Here is a 20,855-nt window from a genome sequence, read left to right as displayed (position 1 = left end):
AGCCCTAAAAATATTAGATGGGGACAAATACTGTGTAGAAAGAAATCAGAGCAGAGCAGGGGAACAGGTGGGAGCATTCAGTAGCTGGATCAGTGTGGGTCTTAATGGCAGATGAGATCCAGGAAAGGACTTGAAGATGGTTAGGAGTTAGACAAGCAGGTATGCAAAGGAAGAGCTTGTTGGGGTCAGAGACTGCAGGTGTGGCCTCACTGTGTTCTCACAGAATTCTCTTGGATTGACATCATCTGTGGCATTTTTGTGGCATTTTGTCCAGAGAAGAATGTGAGCATATTTCTAACAAATGAGAAATAACCTGATTTACTATATTAGGAATATATAAAGAGGAGATGTCATGGTTTTCATTGCAGCAGACATCTTCCCCTTTTCTTGACAAGCATATGCCTCATCCTTCCTAGTTTCCATCCTCACAAGAACCTGCTAGAATCATGGCTTCCAGACTTCCGTTTTCACTGACCTTCTGCCCCTATGGATGGATATTTCAGGTGGAAAAAGTTCACTGTGGGACACCTGGGTGGCTCAGTGGGTTAAGTGTTTGACTCTTGATTTTGGCTCAGGTCATGATCTCAGGGTTGTGAAATCAAGCGTTGGGCCCTGTGCTGGGCGTGGAGCCTGCTTAAGATTCTCTCTCTGCCCCTTCCCCACCCACCCTGCTGTCCTCTCTCTCTCTCCCTTTCCAAAAAAAAAAAAAGTTCACTGCAAGGTGATTGCAGCAGAAAATCCGGGTGGATGTGTCTTCTCTTCCTCATCGAGCCCCTCTTACCACCACTGGAGATCACTCCCCTTCTCCTCCTGTGGCTCCATTCACTTGCCCGATAACGGAACTTTATCATTTCTTCTTTTTTTTCTCCACATTAGTCACTCTGGTTACTCCTTCTATAATTTATCAGCAAGGTTTCTTAGAGGCAGCTGCAGAACCTAACTAGGCTGATTTAGTGAAAAACCAAATGTATTACAAGTTTATGAGTTCACAGAATGTCTAGGAGGACCGAACACCTAGGCTTGGAGGATACACAGCCTGAAATCATGCTCCACATCAGGCTGCAGAGCTGCCGTGGCAAGCGCAACACTGCCACTAAATGCCGAGCACATTGTGGCCACCGGCCCAAGACCCTAACGATGCTGGGTCCTCAGGAACCTGATCCTGCGAAACTTGCAGTTGCTGCCCCAGAACACTCTACCAGTCTCCACTTCTTTAGGTCACTAACTCTTGACGCAAAGCTTGGATTGGTCAGTCTGACTGGTAAGGTCTTTTCTTCATGGTAACATCCTCGCTTCAAGGGTGGCAAAGAAAGCAAGAATCTGGCATTTTTTGACTTGATGATAGGCAAGCTTCTGTTAAAACATAGCGTTCAGATAGTGCATAGCCAAAACTAACACATATCAATATGTGTATGTAACATAATATATATCTTTACATAGGTACATGAGTATAGGAAATAAGTATATTATATTACTATATAAATATATTTTTATTAATATAAACACATTTCATAAATATAACTATGTACCGTTATATCTGTATATCTGTGTACATATTCACATGCATCCCTTACCTGTTCCCAGGTGAGGTGACCCCTTGCTAACAGATTCCATGAAAGGAGACAAAGTATAGTTAAGTCTTCTCACCTTTCTCAGGAAACGTCATACTTGTACGAACTATGAATTTTAAAAAACAGTGCAATAATTAACTGACACACCTTTGTATTGACCAAAGACAAATGCTCATCTTCTTTATTCTGTTTATTTAAAAGTTCACGCACTTACAGTTCGAACAAACTTGTTATATGTGTTTGATAAAGAAAGGGAAGGTTTTTTTCTGAATCTCTTCTTCTTCCTATAGGGTTTTATCTAGTCTCAGTATCCTGAATGTTGTACCCGTAGAACTGTTCTAAGAAGAAAATTAAGTTACTCATATTTTTACTTTAACATTAAACTACATATTATGCCATGTTTGGCTTTATTTAAGTATTTGCATTTTAATTTAAGTGTCCTTCCATTAACCTACCATAATGGTTTACTTCTCTTCTCTTTTTTTATTTTACTTAAGGTGTAGAAATACATATTTAGATGCTTCTTGCATTTTTAGCATCATAATACTTTGTATTTTCAAGATAACTGCTAAAGGACTGCTGGATCATAAGAGATTAACCAACACAACATAAATACTCATATTTATGAGCAACTGCCCAAAAGCAATCTCAGGCATTAACATTTGGGTCCTGTTCAGACTATTATAAAGCAATTTTCCTTTCTAATTCTGGACCCCCATGCTGAATGTCTGTCTGCCCACCAGGAGAGGGTCATTCTATCTTAAAAACAAAACAAATAAAAATGCAGTTGTAGTTTTTAGCTGGTTGTATTGGCCCTTTCTACCTATTCTTTTTAATGTAAGGGAGCATTAATACTTTTTTTCATGCAGTTTTACTGTGTGTTTATTTAAAGGAAAAATTCATAAAATTTTTATGTTAATATACAAGGAACCAGATTAGAAATAGAAATTAATAGAAATTGTATCTACATAGAAATGCATCCCTGTCTTCTACAGAGTCATCCATTTGTGCATCATAAAAGGTACATTACCAGATTTCCATTGGATTAGAGTCAGGAACTTGATTCATGAGTTTCAGTCGAGCCACTCACTAATAGTGTGACTTTGGATACAGGAGAAAATTTACTCATTGCCAACCATTGTTTTTTGGTTCCCTTGTGTTCTGATTTAGCAGCAGTCCTGACTGGAGACTACTGACATTGACGCTGTCCGAGTAGCCAGATGCTATTACTTGGTGACATTGACTTACATGGCTACATTCACCATACATTGGTGAGAAAAGATTCTGTCTCTGCTCCTAATTATAAACAAGTATAAAAACTAGCAGAGTGATAGGGGTGCCTGGGTGGCTCAGTCGTTAAGCGCCTGCCTTCGGCTTAGGTCATGATCCCGGGGTCCTGGGATCGAGTCCTGCATCGGGCTTCCTGCTCCATGGGAAGCCTGCTTCTCCCTCTCCCACTCCCCCTGCTTCTGTTCCCTCTCTCGCTGTGTCTCTCTCTGTCAAATAAATAAATAAATAATCTTAAAAAAAAAAAAACTAGCAGAGTGATAAATGAAGTTCAGAACATATGGTGATGTCCTAGGCAGAGTCCATGTTGTTTGTATTATTTTAATTAGTTCATCAGTTTTACTTCATCGCATTTAAACATTTTCATTTATTCTTGAAACCTTACCTATAGTCACTTCTTACCTATATTATACTTTGTATACAACTTCCCTCCACTTGAATGTGTCTCAATACCATCTTGCCAACCAATAACAACATTCTTGGGAGGACTCCATCATGGCATAACAGAGACCTAAGTCCTTCCGCTAACTGAAGAAGCTCACTCGCATTATCCCTCTGCAGCCTGCCAGGGTTCAATGGCTGATAGCCAAAGTTGTGTCTGTGATCAATTCTTAGCCCTTTGTTGCCCAAAATATTGAGAAAAGTGATCAAATAGCAGAGCCAAGGGCACTTCAATGGAGTCATGAACAGAGGAAAGTTATTAAAAAATTTCTCTCTACTCCCTCTGGTTGCTTGACAATATGAACTTAATATGGAGGTTTGGGAGGTTGTAACATCATACGGGAAATTTCTTGCATAGCCTTCTTTTCCTTTGCTAGCGCAGCTTTTTAAATATGGAATGGACCCAGCAAACATTCAGTTATGCTGGAGCTTCTCAAAAACTTCTTTTCATTCATCAACCTTGAAGACCTTACATCGATTACCTACGAAAGTATTTATTAATGGAGGACATTCCATCTGGAACTGTTCCATTCCACTCTAAATATATAATTTTCTCATCTTCTTTTTCCCTTGACCTTACAGACAAGATGGTGTCCCTTTAGAACGTACAACTTGTCACTTTCGAATCCATTACCTGAGCCATGAAGGCCAGGGTGAAACTTGCCGGTAAGATTTCTGTTCCTCGAGAGATTTCCCAGGTGGCTTTGTTTCTGCCAGCATTTCTTGCCTTTCATACCTGATGTGTGTCTTCTGATACTCTAACTCGGGAGACTGTGTGTGAAGTCACTCTCTCTTTTATTGCCTAGCTTCAACAGCCTGAAAGAGATCCTTCGGATAGCTGTAGATCATTTGATATCCTGTTCAAATTTACAAGCTTGGAGACGGGTCCTACTCTGGCGCTTCTCATTTTATTAAGTCTTCTGTTATCTCACTCAGTGGACACGTTCATCTGCTTTATTTATCCTCTACATTTTTCATTCTGACACAGCTCTTTTTCCAGTGTGTTCTGTTAGAGAATTATTCAGGTATTTGTATAATCTTTCTTCCCCTTTAGAAAATACTGAGGTAAAAGCCTTGAGGTTGAGTTGACAGGTCCAAAGAACACCATCTAAAAATTCAGAATCATTATGTAGAGTTTATAAATAAAGGGTATTTCTAGTTCAAAATATATTTAACATTTTATTATCTGCCTACTGTTGTCTTCTGTAGTCAGTCTCTCTCCCTTATATTTATTATCAATTGGACTATGTCCTTTATTCCTTGAAAAAGTCACTGTAATTATAGAGCAGGCTTCATTTCATGTTTCAGTAAATAGAGAAACCAATAACCTCTTTTCAATATATGAAAGAAATATTTCTGAAAATAACAGAAAGTATTATTTTTTTAGAGGAGAATCTTATATGGTTGACTTGGTATGGTGGCATTAAACTTTTTTTGAAATGATAGAATGGGATTTGGAATATTTTATATGTGTATGTATCAGAAGAAAGGGTGGGAGGGGTTGGTTTGTGGGTTATCAACTCCTGATCTTCCATCAGTAAAAATAACATTGTTCCAAGCAACATAGCATTCCTTGGTGCCTTTTTTTTTTTTTTTTTAAGATTTTATTAATTTATTTTAGAGAGTGCGAGCAGTGGGGAACAACAGAGGGAGAGGGACAAGCAGACTCCCCACAGAGTGTGGAGCCTGATGTGGGGCTCAATCTCACAACCCTGAGATCATGACCTGAGCTGAGATCAAGAGTCAGATGCTTAACCAACTGAGCCACTCAGGGGCCCCTCCTTGCTATTTTTCTCTGTCCATAGCTATCACTACCTCCTTCAAAGAGAGTCAGTCTATGGTTATGAATGCCAAACTGAAGTCACTGAGCAGAAGCTACTTCCAAAAGGTATTTCTTCTAATGTTTCAATAGATGTCAGCCCAAGTACCATGCACTGGTTATCAACCCCAGAGGAGGATTCTAAGCACTTCTGCCCATTGCAGCTTGGTATCAGAGTCTTCAGGAAAAAAAAAAATGCAGTGAAGCACTAGATGGAACAGCATTTCCATACATAGAGAAGAGACAGCAAACTTAGCTTTGGTAGTGGGTGTCAGTCCCCCTAGCTTACCTAAACTCTGTGCCTCAATGGAAGGGACTCTGTGCCCTCTCCCGTTGGAAGGACAGATAAAACAGTGTGGTTGGCCAGATGCCATATATTGCACATGCTTTAAGCAGAGACAAAGGGGCATTCACTACGCCTGAAACAAGGAAGGATATTCCCACACAAGGTGGTAAGACCAGCACAGGCCATGTGGGTTCTGTATTTCCTGGTGAGGAGTGCTCCAGGCCCAAGGCCCATTCTTATGCAACTGAGTAGGAGTCCAAAGACTGGCTTTCCCAATGACAGGAACATGCCTCTTTGATAATAAAATTTTATCTTAATTCCTTCAGATGCCAAAAAGTCATGTCTACCCCTAGAAAAATCAGAAGAACCAGAGCTGGAAGTTCCAAAATCACTGAGGGCTTGGAAGAAGCTGGAGGCTGGAAGAGAGAATGAACTGTGGTTTGCCAGCCTCCAGTAATGCCCCAAAAGCCCCTAGTGCTCATATTCCCAGAATCTGTGGACAGCCTCTCAGCTGCTTCTTTGCTTTCTCATCTATATCCACTACCAATGCCTTAAACTGCCTTTTTTTTTAAAGCCTTCCTTTTCATTTTACATCTGTCCTTCCTATTCATTTAGCTGGTATTTGTCTTGTACAAAGAAATTGGGTTAGGACATGACCTATATAGAGGAGTTATAACATTTTATAAAAATATAGTTTTAAACTAAACAACCTAAATAAAGAAAAAAGTACACATGTTCCTCTACAGAAAGGTTTAATATCATGAAAATGCCAACCCTTTTCAAGTTAATACATATTTAATCAATTTTAATGAGAATTTGATGGATTTGAGGTGGGGGAGAATTAGATAAATGACTTAGATTTTTTTTTATTTAAAATGTAAATAAAAACAAATGTAAATAAAAATAAAAACTACTGGAAATATAAATTAGTAAGACTAGATTTGTCCTACGGATACTAAAATGTATTATAAAGCTGCTATAACAAAAGAGAACATAGTTGGTACAGGAAAAACAATTAATGAGCACAACCCTTATTATTTACCTTTTGCAAACAAGCAAACTCATGATCTTTTCTTACATCGGGCTCCCTGCTCAGCAGGGAGTCTGCTTCTCCCTCAGACCCTCCCCCCTCTCATGTGCTCTCTCTCTCTCTCTCTCATTCTCTCTCTCAAATAAATGATCTTTTCTTTCAAGATTAAAAAAAATTATAGGAAAAAACATTTCTAAAATTCTGTTTCACATTCTTGAGGCAAAAGTTTAAACTATCAACATTTGCGGGGCACCTGGGTGGCTCACTAGCTTGAGCGTCTGACTCTTGAGTTCAGCGGAGGTCATGATCTCACCTTCATGGGGGTAGAGCCCCACATCAGTCTCTATGCTGGGCATGGAGCCTGTTTGGGATTCTCTCTCTCCCTCTTCCTCTGCCCCTCCCCCACCTCTCTCTCTCTCTCTTAAAAAAAACTATCAACATTTGCAATGAATTAATATTCTAGAAACCTGCAGTCATTGGAGAGACTATACCTATCAAGAATTTATAGGAAACTGCAGTGAACTAAAAGCACTTAACTTCATAGGCTACCATGTACTTTATAAACTTTCATCTATTCTCATCTCGCTCTTGAATTTTCTATTAATTTAATGTCTTACAGAGTTTTGTCTCACAGAACATGTACAATAAGGCGCATGTGTAATAATGTGCATGCATAGAATGAAGTTAATATTTTGTAAGAAAGAAAGACCCAAAGACTACATCTTTTTTTTCCTCAAAGAAATATTGGAGAGATAATATAGAATACTGATTTTTAAATCAAATTTTTGCAGGGTCTCAGCACAATAAGTTCACAGTTTGCTTGATAAAATGGGAGCGCAAGCCTTGTATTTTCAAGAAGGGTAGAAATATCTTTTGCATATGTTTTCTCACCTCTGGAGCTTCTCTGAGTGGACCTCCCTCTCTCAGTCCTTTCTTCATATTCCAGAGGTTTCTGAGAGATAACTGAATGAGGCAACAGGATATAACTGACCTCAAGGGATCTCTTCTACTCTTTCTTTAGTTAACTCATTATCTTTTTCTTCCGTGTGTGTGTGTGTGTGTGTGTAAAATCGTACTTACTCCCTAATTATTTTAGGTGCCCCAATAAACTCCCATTCTATGTCCTCAGATGCCATAAATCCAGAGTCACCCTCTACTACATGGACAAGGATCTGAGCATTCGTCCAGAGGGAGGGGAAAGAGGCAGGAAGATAGGAGAGGAAAAGGGAGGAGGAAGGATTAGAGATTGGAAGACTGTCATCGTGTGGGATGGGTCCTTAAACAGCTCAGACCTCTGACACAAGGGAACCCCTGTTTTATTCCTCAGGCCCCACTACCCACTGACCTTTCTCCATCACTCTATCCCTTCTTAAAAATAAAACAGCCTTTCCCTTTCTCAACACACTGGTTTGTTTTTTTTTTTAATTTATTATGTTATGTTAATCACCACACATTACACCATTAGTTTTTGATGTAGTGTTCCATGATTCATTGTTTGTGTATAACACCCAGTGCTCCATTCAATACGTGCCCTCTTTAATACCCATCACCGGGCTAACCCATCCCCCCTCAACACACTGTTTATTCCTTTCACATCTGCTCTAAAAATTCCTTTGAACTTGATCTTTTCTGTTTAAAGACATTTGGTTGTGGTGTGCTCTGTGTTCTACCGATATGAGTGGGGCCTGGTCTTGTGGCCCATACTACCTGAAAAGGTCTAGCCCCAAACACAATCCACCACATCAGGGAAAACCTGGGTCTTGCTGTGCAGAATAATTACCTCATAATTTGCATCTTGCTTAAACAACTTCATTCTGTAACCTTGTTTTCTCACTACTTCTTTTCATCATTTTCTTCTTTCCATCCTTGCTACCCTTTGTTTCTCAGTTCTGGTCTACTCCTGTTCTAGGCCTTTCTCTCACTGTCTCTCAGTCCTCAGGAATAGAGGGAGGTACATATTTGGAGATAGGAAAGGTCATTGGAATCTTTATCCAAAATTAAAAATAAATTTTCCCTTCTAATAATCAGAGGTCAGTTTCACAATATTCTTTTTAAATTTAAGAGGATAATTGTAGAAAGCTATTGCTTTCCCCATTTGGGAGACAGGCCAACAAACAAATCTTCATCTCACTAAAAATTAGCAGAAATCTGTAACTAGCACATTCTTACTACCTGTTACTGTTATAGGGTCATCTGATATATAAAACTCGTTATAAATAGTGTTATCTATTTCAGGACATTTTATCCACTCTGATTCTATTTGAGATGTGCTAACTTTTCCCAGTAAATATAGGTTTCTCCTGGGAAGACAATAGCAATTTTGTAAAATAAGAAAATATTGCTGGAATAAATTAGAGGCTAAAAATTGAATTTTTGAACATTGTTTATCCTATGAAGTTTTTAAAATTCCTGAAGTGAAGGACTGGATGTAAGATAATTCTTTTCCCCTCTGGAATACTGTAAATTATTTATTAGTTCTCTTTAGCTTTGTCTCTGTTCTCTAAAAACTGACATTTTTTTTTCAGGAGCTTATCTTGAGGTCCCTGGTTGAGAAAACATGCCAGAAAGCTAGTTTCCTGCCCTTATTTTCTGTCAGCAATTAATGTCAGTGCTTCATTATTTTTGAGTATAGGTTTTAGAAATGCTATGTTCTTTTCAAAGCTGTTATATAATTTCCCTAAATAAGTCTAAAGTAAACACTAGCTTTTTGTTATTTGATTTTTCTTTTTAAACAAATTATTATACAATTTTGGAAGCAAATTTCTTGATCACATTTTGGTGGGAATCATTGCTCAAGGCTATGACATCAGTTTATTTTTCAACCTTTGCCTCATGTATTTCTATAGGTTCATTGTCCTTCATGTGTACTGTGACCTTTTGCACACACCTGAGCTTCAGATATTTTAAGCAAGCTGCTCCATGAATATGAAAAGGCAACGTTTGTAAAGGATCTCCCAGCCTAGAATAGCAAACAGAACTGAGAATCCATGCTTTCAAAAGTAAAGAGAGAGATGATGGAATGTGTAGGGGTGCACTCTTTACATTCCAGTGGGAGTTGATGATCTGCTTCTTGTCACCTTGCCATGTGTCCCTGGGTGGTAAATACACCTGTCTTTCACCGTGGAGGAGCACGGGGCCTCCTGGGTATTCCACCCCTACTTTGCAAACCCACCTTCTGATTCAGACTCCTTGGAATTATGTCTCAAAAGGTCTGAATGACTCAGCAAAAGCCTACTGTTCCCCTTTGTTTCTGTCAAAACATGGATTATTTCCCCAAAATTGTTAGTTGAATCTTTATGTAGTGTTGTTCCTGGTCTATAGATACAGAATATTTATACTGTACATACTTATTCACTTACTGGTTTTGGGTGCATGCAAGTATATGTGTGTGTTTGTGTGGGGGGGGGGGTGTAAGGAGAAGGGGCTTGATTAAAGAACCAGAGGACTACAAAGAACAATTGACTTTAGTGATTCTACTTGAGTCATGTTCCTTTTTTTAAGTCCAAGAAATCATAGCTTTATGATTAATTTTGGAATTTAAGTTGCTTTTCTTTCTGCCTGGTTGAGTCCTACTCATCCTTCCAGGCTTAGCTGAAAGCCCAGCCGTAGGCAAGAGGGGATGAACACCCCTGCCACTTGTAGCCTCTCTGGTGAAGCTAATATTACAGTCATTTATATACAGAGAGTATTTTGTGTCCTTGTGTCCAAACTCCTTTAGGGCAGGGACTGTGTCTTTCTCATTCCTTTCTTCTCTTTCTCCTCTTAGGGGAAGTGGTGGGTCACGGTAAACAGGGACAGAGGTTTGAAGGCAAATCTGACATGTTCAGTTTGTCTCCTGGGGCACATTAACTCTGAGGCTTGATAGCTGGCAGGTAGTTACGAGGAATAAATGAAGTGGTCCAAGATATTTGTGACATTAGATGGTCAGTAAATTAGTATTCCTCTCTTCCTGTCTCTTACAGCACCTATGCCTGGGCAGGCACATAACAGATAGGAAGCAAATATATATTGAGTGAATTAATGGCTAACATAAAAGAATTCCAATATATAACACATGATTAACAGGTATGATTCATTGTGTTGTAACGTGCTTGCCATCATGACTATGGAATCCCAAACCATCTATATTTTAGAAATGTTTTACTGTTTCTGAATGCAAAATCATCCTTTCTCTTGTTTGGTTTCAAATATCCTAAGATGTGGTTTGACCTTTATTGCATTTATGCCAAGACTTAAAAGATGGTTTCTGAATTTTACCCCAAATCACCCATAGCTTCTTCCCTGGTTGTCTTCTGTACTGGTCCCAATCTCCGTTAGGCTCTAGTTCATTTGATGATTACCTTGGCAATCTTCCAGTGGAGCCATCTATTTTTAGAGTCAAAATGCTGGGAGAAGAAACCACAGATGTGCATTGAAATATGCACAGTATGGGTACAGAGCCATTTCTAAGACTTATAATAAGAAAAGCCTTTAACCTAAAGCTGTTGTTTGAAAACTTAGCATATTTCCTTTTCTTTTCCTTTGTCTAGTCCCAGAATACTACTCTGTTTGTCCAATATCACACTGGGATTTGAAAAACTAAAAATACTTTATCAGAACATCTATTTTCCAAGAGTACTCTGTATCTCTCATACATTTTGTTTAAAAAATATTAAAGAAGACAATTTAGGTGATAAAAGCAACCTTATTTAACACTTCATGAAATGGGCAGTCTCCTTTTTGCAAAATGGGGTGGGAGGCAGGAAGGTTTTATAGGATAAAGAATAAAGAACAAGGAAGAGACAAATAGAAAATACTGGCTGGGGCCACATAGTCAACTTTGTTTGGGGTGAAAAGAAACAAGAAAATAATAAATATAGAGCCCAGATGTGGCTTGGCATTTGGGGATTGGTCAACTGAAGCAATGTGTGTTTATGGTCAAGTGGAGCATTTACAGGGACATGAAAGTTATCTGAGTTTCTGATGTAACCCACTGAGCAGGAAGCTCCATCTTGGACCTAGAAAGTTCTTTCAACAACTTATATATCATATTAGACTTTAAATATTATTTTGAACTCAAAACAAACTTTTGTTTCTGTTATATAATACAAAACATTTTTGCTCTTTATAATTCAATTAGTTTAATAAGAATACTTATTTTAAATATTTATTTATTTATTTGTTTATTTTTTAAAGGAGCTCAGAAACTTCACTATCCTTAGGGTCAAAGTTCTTTAGGCCAGAATTATGCCTGTCTTATGATAGGTAGGTCACTTTGGAGTCACAGAGATCTGATTTTAAATACAAATCCTGCCTGCTGATAGTCATCTATCCTCAATCAAGTAGAAAAATATTTATTTTCTGTACCCTGAAGCTGCAGTAAAATAGAAAAAAAATAGAGGGATTGTTTGTCTAATGTAGATTCTCTAAATAGATTTTTAGAGAGAAAATAATTTTTTTCAAAGAAGAAGATTTAAAATCTGAATTGTAGGTCACTGCCAATTTATTTGTAGCATCCATTTGTCAAGGGCCCTAGCTTACTCAGGCCATCTTGGTTTTCAAGATAAGTGAAATTGGTCTGAAACCCTTTCCAGCATTCTAGGAATCCTTGAAGGGAGGAATGGGGAAGGCAGCAAGTAATGGAGGCCTGTATATCTTGTAGCTTTCTCTTGACTCCTGGCTCTTGCCTTTGCTGATTTCTCATTTCCCACTCTCTTTTCCCTTCTGCATGTTTTGCTCCTTTTTGGTATTGCATTGCCTCACTGGACATCACACAGATCTTTATTTCCCTAAGTGCTGACTTAAGGCTATGTCTTAGCAGACTTTTCAGAATATTAAAAATATGGAACGAGGAAAGAGAAAAATACGTTGCAGCCAGAAACAACTTAAAATTGAGTATTTGACATCAAGTTGAATATTCTGTTCTTAAAAGTCTTATTGACTATTGCCCTAAAGAATTTTCCTTGGCCTCCTATTAGGTAACCAGTTATCTGCCATGTAGCTGGGTTCCTTCTCTTCTCTCAGATCTCCAGCCTTGTCTTACTTACCTTGAAGACTCCAGCAATTCCAGTACCTTCTCACTTCCCTTTGTCTCACCAAGGACATTCAGGCTTTGTACCATAGGGCTTCATCTTGTAATGCATGCCATTTGTCAGTGATTTTCTTTCCTTCTTTCTTCCTTTCTTCCCTTTTTCTTTTTTCTTTTCTTTCTTTTCTTTCATTTTCCCTCCCTCCCTTCATTCCTATCTTCCTTCCTTCCTTCCTTTCTTTGCTCAAATACACTCTAAAAGAATTTAGGATCCCCTCATACCTTTTTAATTTGATGTGTAAAATTTATTGTTCTGCATTTCAATAATCTCAAAGGATACCATTCCTGGTATATTGCCTACATGCTTTTAGTCTATTTAAAGTATTTAAATGTCAAAAATTGTAGATTTAGTTTGTTTGGTTATAGAAAATGGCTGCCTTATAACCTAATTCCCAAAGCCAGTTCTTATTACCAAATTAATCAACCAATCCAACTTGTTTTCTAAATGGAAAAAATCTGTTTTATTTTTCTCAATTCAATTCAAATAAATATGTTAATATGTGTTAGTCTGATGCTCATCTCACTCTTGAATTCTAAGATAGACATGTGGACAAACATGGAAACAGCTATATGGTTTGTGTGCAAGGGCTAGTGGACAAATAGATGAAATAAGACCTGTCTGTTTTCAATATTTCTTTTCTGTGTCTGCTTTACTTTGCTTTCAAGGGCTTCTCTTTTAGGTACAATGTGTTCTCTACTTGTCCTTTTGTTTGGCACTCAAGAGATTTTTATACTGCAGGGAAAATGTGCCAGTGTGAATACCAAGATGACTGAGAGGCAAACTTTTATAAAGTGAGGGAAAGTTGATGACCTTAGGGAGGTGGGGAAAGAGAACTGAACTACAGTTTTTTCTTACACAGACCAATTTCAGAAGAGAGTAAATACGGAAGTATCAGAAAATTGATTTCCTTAACATTATTGTGTCCATGTGCCCTCTGTTTATGAATGTGATTTGGAGCCATTATCGTACAGTATTTTTTTAAAAGATTTTATTTATTTATTTGACAGAAGAGAGAAAGAGAGCACAAGCAGGGGGAGCAGCAAGCAGAGGGAGAGGGAGAAGCAGGCTCCCACTGAGCAGGGAGCCGGACATGGAGCTCTATCCCAGGACCCTGGGATCATGACCCAAGCTGAAGGCAGACGCTTAACCAACTGAGCCACCCACGTGCCCCAGTATATTTTAAACAAAGGCATTTCTTTTCCTAAGAGGCAGTTTATATTTTCCATGTAAAATTGCCATATATTACAGGACTATTCAGATTCTATGCTAGCCATTGTCCACCTGACTTAGTTATATAAAAGATATATGTAATAGAGATCACACAGAATTTATAGTACTCGTAAAATTCAAATGAATTGGAATTAAATCTGAGCTTGTGAGCAATAGGAAGTACACTGAGGAGCAAACCAGGCACCTGTTCCTTTGAAGCCTATTAGTCAGAAATTGGCAAGCTTTTTCTATATAATGCCATATAGTAGTTGTTTTAGACTCTATGGAACATAAGGTCTCTGTCACCACTGCTCAACTATGCCATTATAATGTGAAAACAGCCCTTGACAATATATAAACAAATGAGTATTTTTGTATTCCAATAAAACTTTATTTGCAAAAAGAGATGACAGGATGGATTTGGTCTGTGGGCCATACTTTGCCAGCCCGTGCCCTTAGCTGTAGCCTCTTATAAGGGAGAAGAAGAATAAGACCTGATTATATGGCTACTTGTAAACTCAAGTCAATGACCTCCAGAAGGTACATTGGCATTCTAGTTCAGATGAAGATAGCGTCTTTGTAGCTATAAAAATGATAAAATTTTGGACCAGTTCTGAAATCCTGGCTAATTAAAAGTTCAGAGTTAATTATCACATTATTAAGTTTTAAGGTTCATAATAAATAAAACCCCTTTGCTATCTTGTACTTTCATGTTAAAAAAAGCTAGTGACTTTTGGTGTCAATACAGTTGACCATTAAACCACACTGGCTTGAAGTGTACGTGAATTGTTTAAAATAAATATATTGGACAATATTGTTATAGGTACTGACAGATGATTTATCTTATAAACAGATGATGTAAACTTATAGTATTCATAAATACGATACCCAATATTGTCAATGTATTCTCTTTTCCTTATGACTTTCTTAATAGCATTTTCTTTTCTCTGGCTTACTTTGTTCTAAGAATACAGTATATTATATATAATATACAAAATACATATTGATCAACTGTTTATGTTATCAGTAAGGCTTCCAGTCAATAGTAGGCTACTGGGGGGGCTTGGGTGACTCAGTTGGTTAAGCGTCCAACTCTTGGTTTCAGCTGGGGTTGTGGTCTCCAGGCCGTGAGATCAAGCCCCATGTTGGGCTTCACACTCAGCATGGATTGTGCTTGGGATTCTATCTCTCTTCCTCTCCCTCTGCCCCTCCCCCATCTCACGTGCATGTGCGCTCATAGTAGGCTATTAGTAGTTAAATTGTTGGTGAGTCAAAAGTTATTACATGGATTTTTGACTGGGGGGTGGGAGGGCAGTCAGCACCCCTAATCCCTGCATTGTTCAAGAGTCAGTTGTGTATCCACTCAGAATTTCTAATTTAAATCTTATTTTTTGCCTACTCAGTGTGTTTCCCTCCATTGTCTTAAAGAGGTCATTTAAAAACTGATAATAAAAACTATTTTAAACCCAGATTATTTAATAAAATTCAAGCATTTCTTCTACTTCTTTCAATCTAGCACAGTGGTTCTTAAAGTATGGTTGCTGGGCCAGCAGCATCAGTAGCACCTGAGAACTTGCCAGAAATGCAGATTCTTAGGCCCCACTTCAGACTTACTGAATCAAAAACTTTGAGGGTAGGGCCTTTAGATCTGTGTTTTAACAAGCCTCCCAGGTAATGCTGAGGCATGCTTAGTGTTTGAGAACCACTGGTCTAGCATATACCAGGTTCTCAGTAAATTCTTATTTATTTAAAGATTCTCACATTCTCCCTCAGAAATGTCTCTAAAATTTGACTTCTCCTCTGCATCCCTCCCATTGTTGTTACACAAAATAAAAACTTCTTGATTTCTCCCTCCACTATTTTAGACATTTATCCATTTACTCATTCAATAAAAATTTATCAAGTACCTACCACGTGCCAGACAGTGTGCTGGATACTAAGGATACATCAAAAAATAGAAAGAACAAGATTGTGAAAAACATGACATCATATCCAACAATCAACAATAAGCCAAATTATTTCATATATTAACAGGAAATCTAAAGGAAACAAAACAGCATGCTAGTGATTTGGGAGACATTAGCTGGTAAGGGAAGGGCTTCCTGAGGAGAAAATATTTTAGCAGAGGTCTGAAAGATAAGAGGGAGCTAGCCTTTCAAACAGTTGGAATAAGGCAGAAGAAATAATAATAATGATGATGGTTACATTTACTGAGTTTTGGCCATATGCCAGTCATAGTTGTAAGAACTTTACATGTATTAACTTTTTTAATCTTCACAACAACCATATAGGGCAGATACTTTCATTATTCCTATTTTGTAGGTGAGCAAACTGAAGCACAAAGAGGTTGGATCATTTATAAAGGTCACACAGCCCCCAGGATTCAGTATGAGATGAGATTAGAGTGTTAGATGGGGGTCTCATTTGCCAAAGTAAGAATTTTGGATTTAATTCTAAATAGCATTGAAGCCTTCAATGGGATCTGCACAGGGTACTGACCTGGTCTGATTTACGTAAGGATGATAGCAGAGCCAGGTGGGAGCAAGGAGCGTGATGGGGGCTATCACCATGGGCCAGCTGAAAAATGATGGTGCATTTGGACAAGAGTGATAGCTATGGAGATGGAGTGATGTGAATGGCAGTAAGATCTATTTGGCAGATAGAAACAACAGGTTTTGGTGATTAATTAAATGGGAGTAAAAGGGAAAGGGATGAATCATAGATGACTTGGGCTTGAGCAACTGGACAAATTTTGCTACCATTTGCAGTGATAGCAAGACCAAGGGAGGAAAGGCTTTATTCTGGTGGGGAAAATGAAGAGTTCAATGTTGGCCAAAGCATGCTTCAAGATGTCTTTTAGACATCCAAGCAGTGCTATCAAGAAGCCAGTTGGATAAACATAAGATGGATCTCAGAAAGGTGATCAAAGGCAGAAGATAAAATTCTTGGTATGACCAGCCTGTTGGTGGTATTTTATAGAAAAGCATTTGTTTGAATCCTCAAGAAAAAGAATCTACCTAGAGAAGAGAAGGCCCAGAAATGAAACCTAGGCACTCCTGGGTCACACTCAGAGGTTGGATAAAGGAGCCATCTCTCACTAGCTCTGGCTTCAGCTGGTATGGGCAGCCTGGGACTTCAGTGGAACACTGATCTAGTTGATCTAGTGACTTCCTGCACTGAACTCTATTCCAGCTAGCTGAATTCCTCTTCTGTGAACATGTCCTTCACTTTGGTGTATCCAATCCTTTGTTCTGGTTTTACTTCTTCTGGAAGCCTCTCTGACATCTCCTTCGCAACCACCCATCCCCACCGACCCCAGTCTGGTCATTGTCACCACTGTGCCCCATAGCACATTGTGTGCCTCAGTGCAGTAACCCTTACCCCATATTAACTACTTTTAGTTCTTTGCCTTCTCTATCAGACTATAAACTCCTTAAGAGCCAGGGCTCTTCCATTCATCTTCATCCTCAGCACTTGGACACTGCTCAGAGGTTCTCAGTAAATATCTGCTGGGTGAATGATTGAAAGACTTCCTCAGGCATGGTATCCAATTAGTATTGGATAGGCTCTCAAACTGTAGCTTTTCTCCCAACTGAGGTTTCAGGGAAAAGAATCATTTTATCAGCTATAAAACAAAAGTTGATCAGGAGGGTGTGGTTTCTAGAGTTATTACTAAATTCACACTAATAATAATGGTAACAGTAATAGATACTACCTTGTACTGAACACCTACCACATGTTAGTGCTGCAAGTTTGTGCATCATTTATAAACTCATAAATTAGAACCTCAGAATTCCTCATTTTAACACTGTCTGGGGAAAGCACTTACCCTTCCTTGCCTTTAGTTTCTTATATCCCCTGCGATGCTTAGTTAGCACTTTGCTCTCCACTAAATGCCAAAAAGATATTTGTTCATTTGATTTAGTAGTGATATCTCTGGCATTTGCAACAATTTCAGTCCTTTTTTCAAATAAAGAATTTCTAATTCCGACCATGGATTTTCTAAATTATTTTTTCTGAATTAGCTTAGAAAGTACAGGGATACTTCAAAAAAAGAGTAAAGAAGTACAATTTTGGTGCCATTAGCTTTCCATGGCATATCGAGATAGTTTTCTGATGGTAATAATGCCTTTGGCTTGCAATAACTGCTTGTTAGAGGATTTTCCACAGGCACACTCAGGCATATGGTATGTGCTGGTAATGCTCAGACAAATGAAAACCAGGGTTTGTTTGTTTTTTGGTTTTTGGGTTTTTTTTGAAAGATTGTCTTAGGATCCATAGCCATTACTTTATATAGCTAATTATCTTTTATGTCCTTGTTAAATAGCTATTGATGATGCCTGTATAGATAATGGGAGTTTTAAAAAGTTTGGGAACGTTGGCATAAATAGCTGTCTCTACTACAGGATTTCTCAAAACCTGTAATATGCTAATGTGTTCAGTGAATCACCAACAGAATATTAACATTTCCTGGTATTTGGTTGGCCATAAAACCTTTCGTCTGCTTTAAACATTTGACATCTTGAAAATGTTCTTTCATAGAGCACAATTTGGAAAAACTGTTATATTTAGGTTGTGAAGATGCAAAAGGCATACCTATTATTTTCCAGTCCTTGTAATGGAAAAGCAAAAGCAACAGTTTTGCGAGACACTGTCTGTGAAGGTTAAGCAAGTAGTCCACATTTGTCTCTCTTTAATATTAGGTTACTTAGGTCTGAGCAAATAAGCAGAAGGTCTTAATAAAGAACAGTGCTGTGGGGGTGCCTGGGTAGTGCAATCAGTTGAGTGTCCAACTCTTCGTTTCAGCTCAGGTCGTGATCTCAGGGTTGTGAGATCGAGCCCTTGTTGGGCTCTGTGCTCAGTGAAGAGTCTGCTTGGAACTCTCTCTCCCTTTCCCTCTGCCCCTCCATGCCACTCTCTCTCTGTCTCTCTGTCTTTCTCTCTCTCAAATAAATAAATAAATCTTAAAAAAAAAAAAAAGAACAATGCTGTGTATCACTATTTCATTGTTGAAGTTTTCATCCTCTCTTAGCCCAAGACAGGAAGTCCCCAAATTCCCTGGTCTCCACATTTTCCAGAATGGCCTTGAAGGTGGCCTATAATGGCCTCAGTGGATCTCTCACTGTTCCATCACATTTACCTCACCTTCTAGGCCCTCTACACCCATTACCATTTTCTGAACATACCCATGCTTTCTGCAGTCTTCCTTTTACTCTTCCTCTTTCCTTTGCCTGGAATATGCACTCATTTATCTCCCCATGTTGAAGCTGGACCATTTGTTAATTCAATATTTATTTACTAATGTCTACTCTCTGCAAAGAACTAATTATAGTTATAGTTTTAGAGGAAGACACTCACAGAATTTTTTGTTTTTCCTTTAGTTGGTCATGAACCTCCCTGCTTTTATATTAGAACAAAATACTGGAATAGTTTACATGTCACAGAACAGTTTCCTTGCTTGTGTGGTGTACCAGTTAACCGTGTGCTTGTCTCTTACCTTCTAGTAGACTAAGTATATTGCAAGAATGCCTTAATTGTTGTAACTCTAGTAGAGCCTAACTCAACTCCTGGCCCTTATTCAGAGCTCAAGAATCTGTCAAGTCGAATGGAATGTATAGATGCCCCTATGGGTACTAACAGAACTATAGCTCAAAAAGCCTGGTTCCCAGATTCCACCAAAGACATTTGCTTCTGACTGCTCAGGAATTCCATATGTACTGACAGATAAGATTTCCCAGGGAGCACCCACCTAGACCTCTCCTGTAGGTTGGGCTTGCTTTAGAACTAGCCTCATCCAGAGTGTAAGAGAGACATGCCTGGAGACCTTACATTTCACTCTTAACCCATTCATTCCCAATACAGTTGGGAAGCAAATGTGAAAGTTGACTTAACTAAACTGACAATGTTGTTGACTTTTATTAAGCAAATACTGTCAAAATCAAATTGAAAGCTGAGTTGTTTTAAATAATTTTCAAAATGCAAACATTTCATTTGAAATACCATTAACTGAAATGTCTAATTGGACTGAAAGACCCTAACCATATTTTGGGTCCTAAAAAGATTCACCCCAATCCTTTTTCAGGTGCCTTCAATCTAAACATAAGCTGAAGTATGCATATTACATTAGGAGTGTTTGATACACCTATGTTTAGAGGGAGAACTCATCATTCCAGATGTAATACATGTGCCCCATTGTCCCTTTCCTCATGTTCTTTTTGGGCCTTCTGAGATGTATGGTTGAAAAATCAAAAGCAAAAATAAAAATGAATCATCAGGGAAGAGGTAGAAGTAGTAAGGCAGATGGCTTCTCAGATCTTTTACTTTATGCTTTTGATGCCAATCTTTTATCACTGTTTCCTTAAGTAGAAGAAGAATTTGGACAAGAAAGAATGAAAGGAGTGAAAATTGAACACTTTTCTGATGGACCCTATCTTAATCATTTGATAGCCGTAGGAAGGTGAAGACCAAGGTTGGATCCCAGTCCATCACCTTGAAATAATCAACAATGGTTTAATTTGGGGGGCCATACATTTGATCTTGGTAAGAGGAAAATGATAAAAAGAGTCACTCAGTTACTAAACTTGGTATGCAAAAAGTAATAGCAATGCTAACATTTGTTGTCAGAGGCAGCTTCTAATCTGTGGGTTGATGATCTTCCATGAAATCACTTTCTGGCTTCTTTAAGTGCACCTTTTAAAAATTTTTTGGAATTCTCTTTACAGGTAGAGATAAGATGAAAGTATCTGAGGATGACTTGAAGAAACTCCCACTAATCAAGTGGTGTATTTTGGAAGCCATTCGTTTAAGAGCCCCTGGTATCATTACTAGAAAAGTTCTGAAGCCAGTTAAAATTTTGGTGAGCTTTGGTTTGGTTTTAAAAATGAGCACTGGGTATTATATAAGACTGATGAATCACTGAACTCTACCTCTGAAACCAATAATACATTATATGTTAATTAAATGAATTTAAATTAAAAATCAATCAAAAAGAGAAAAAAATAATCAACTTTGAAGGAAAAAGAGTACATATAATGCCCATATATTATTAGATAATTCCTTAAGTTCCATGAAACACTAATGATGCTGGAACAGTTTACTAATAAGAGTTGTGCAGCAGCATCTTATTAATATGGATATTTATCTG

The 20,855-nt window shown here is 38.2% G+C and overlaps 1 protein-coding gene across 2 annotated transcripts in view; it reads left to right on the top strand.

The window, feature by feature from the left end:
- Positions 1 to 20,855, top strand: part of LOC118000690 (24-hydroxycholesterol 7-alpha-hydroxylase) — an 88,244-nt gene that overhangs the window by 39,214 nt on the left and 28,175 nt on the right. For both annotated transcript variants that reach the window (XM_034990519.1, XM_034990520.1), the window contains exon 8: positions 20,434 to 20,567. In XM_034990519.1, coding sequence (XP_034846410.1) covers positions 20,434 to 20,567 — 134 coding nt within the window. The remainder of the gene's footprint in view (positions 1 to 20,433; positions 20,568 to 20,855) is intronic.

This window comes from Mirounga leonina, unplaced genomic scaffold, assembly GCF_011800145.1.
Source record: "Mirounga leonina isolate KUSES-001 unplaced genomic scaffold, KU_Mleo_1.0 Mir_53, whole genome shotgun sequence".
Lineage (NCBI taxonomy): Eukaryota > Metazoa > Chordata > Mammalia > Carnivora > Phocidae > Mirounga > Mirounga leonina.
This window is presented reverse-complemented; position numbering and strand designations above follow the sequence as displayed.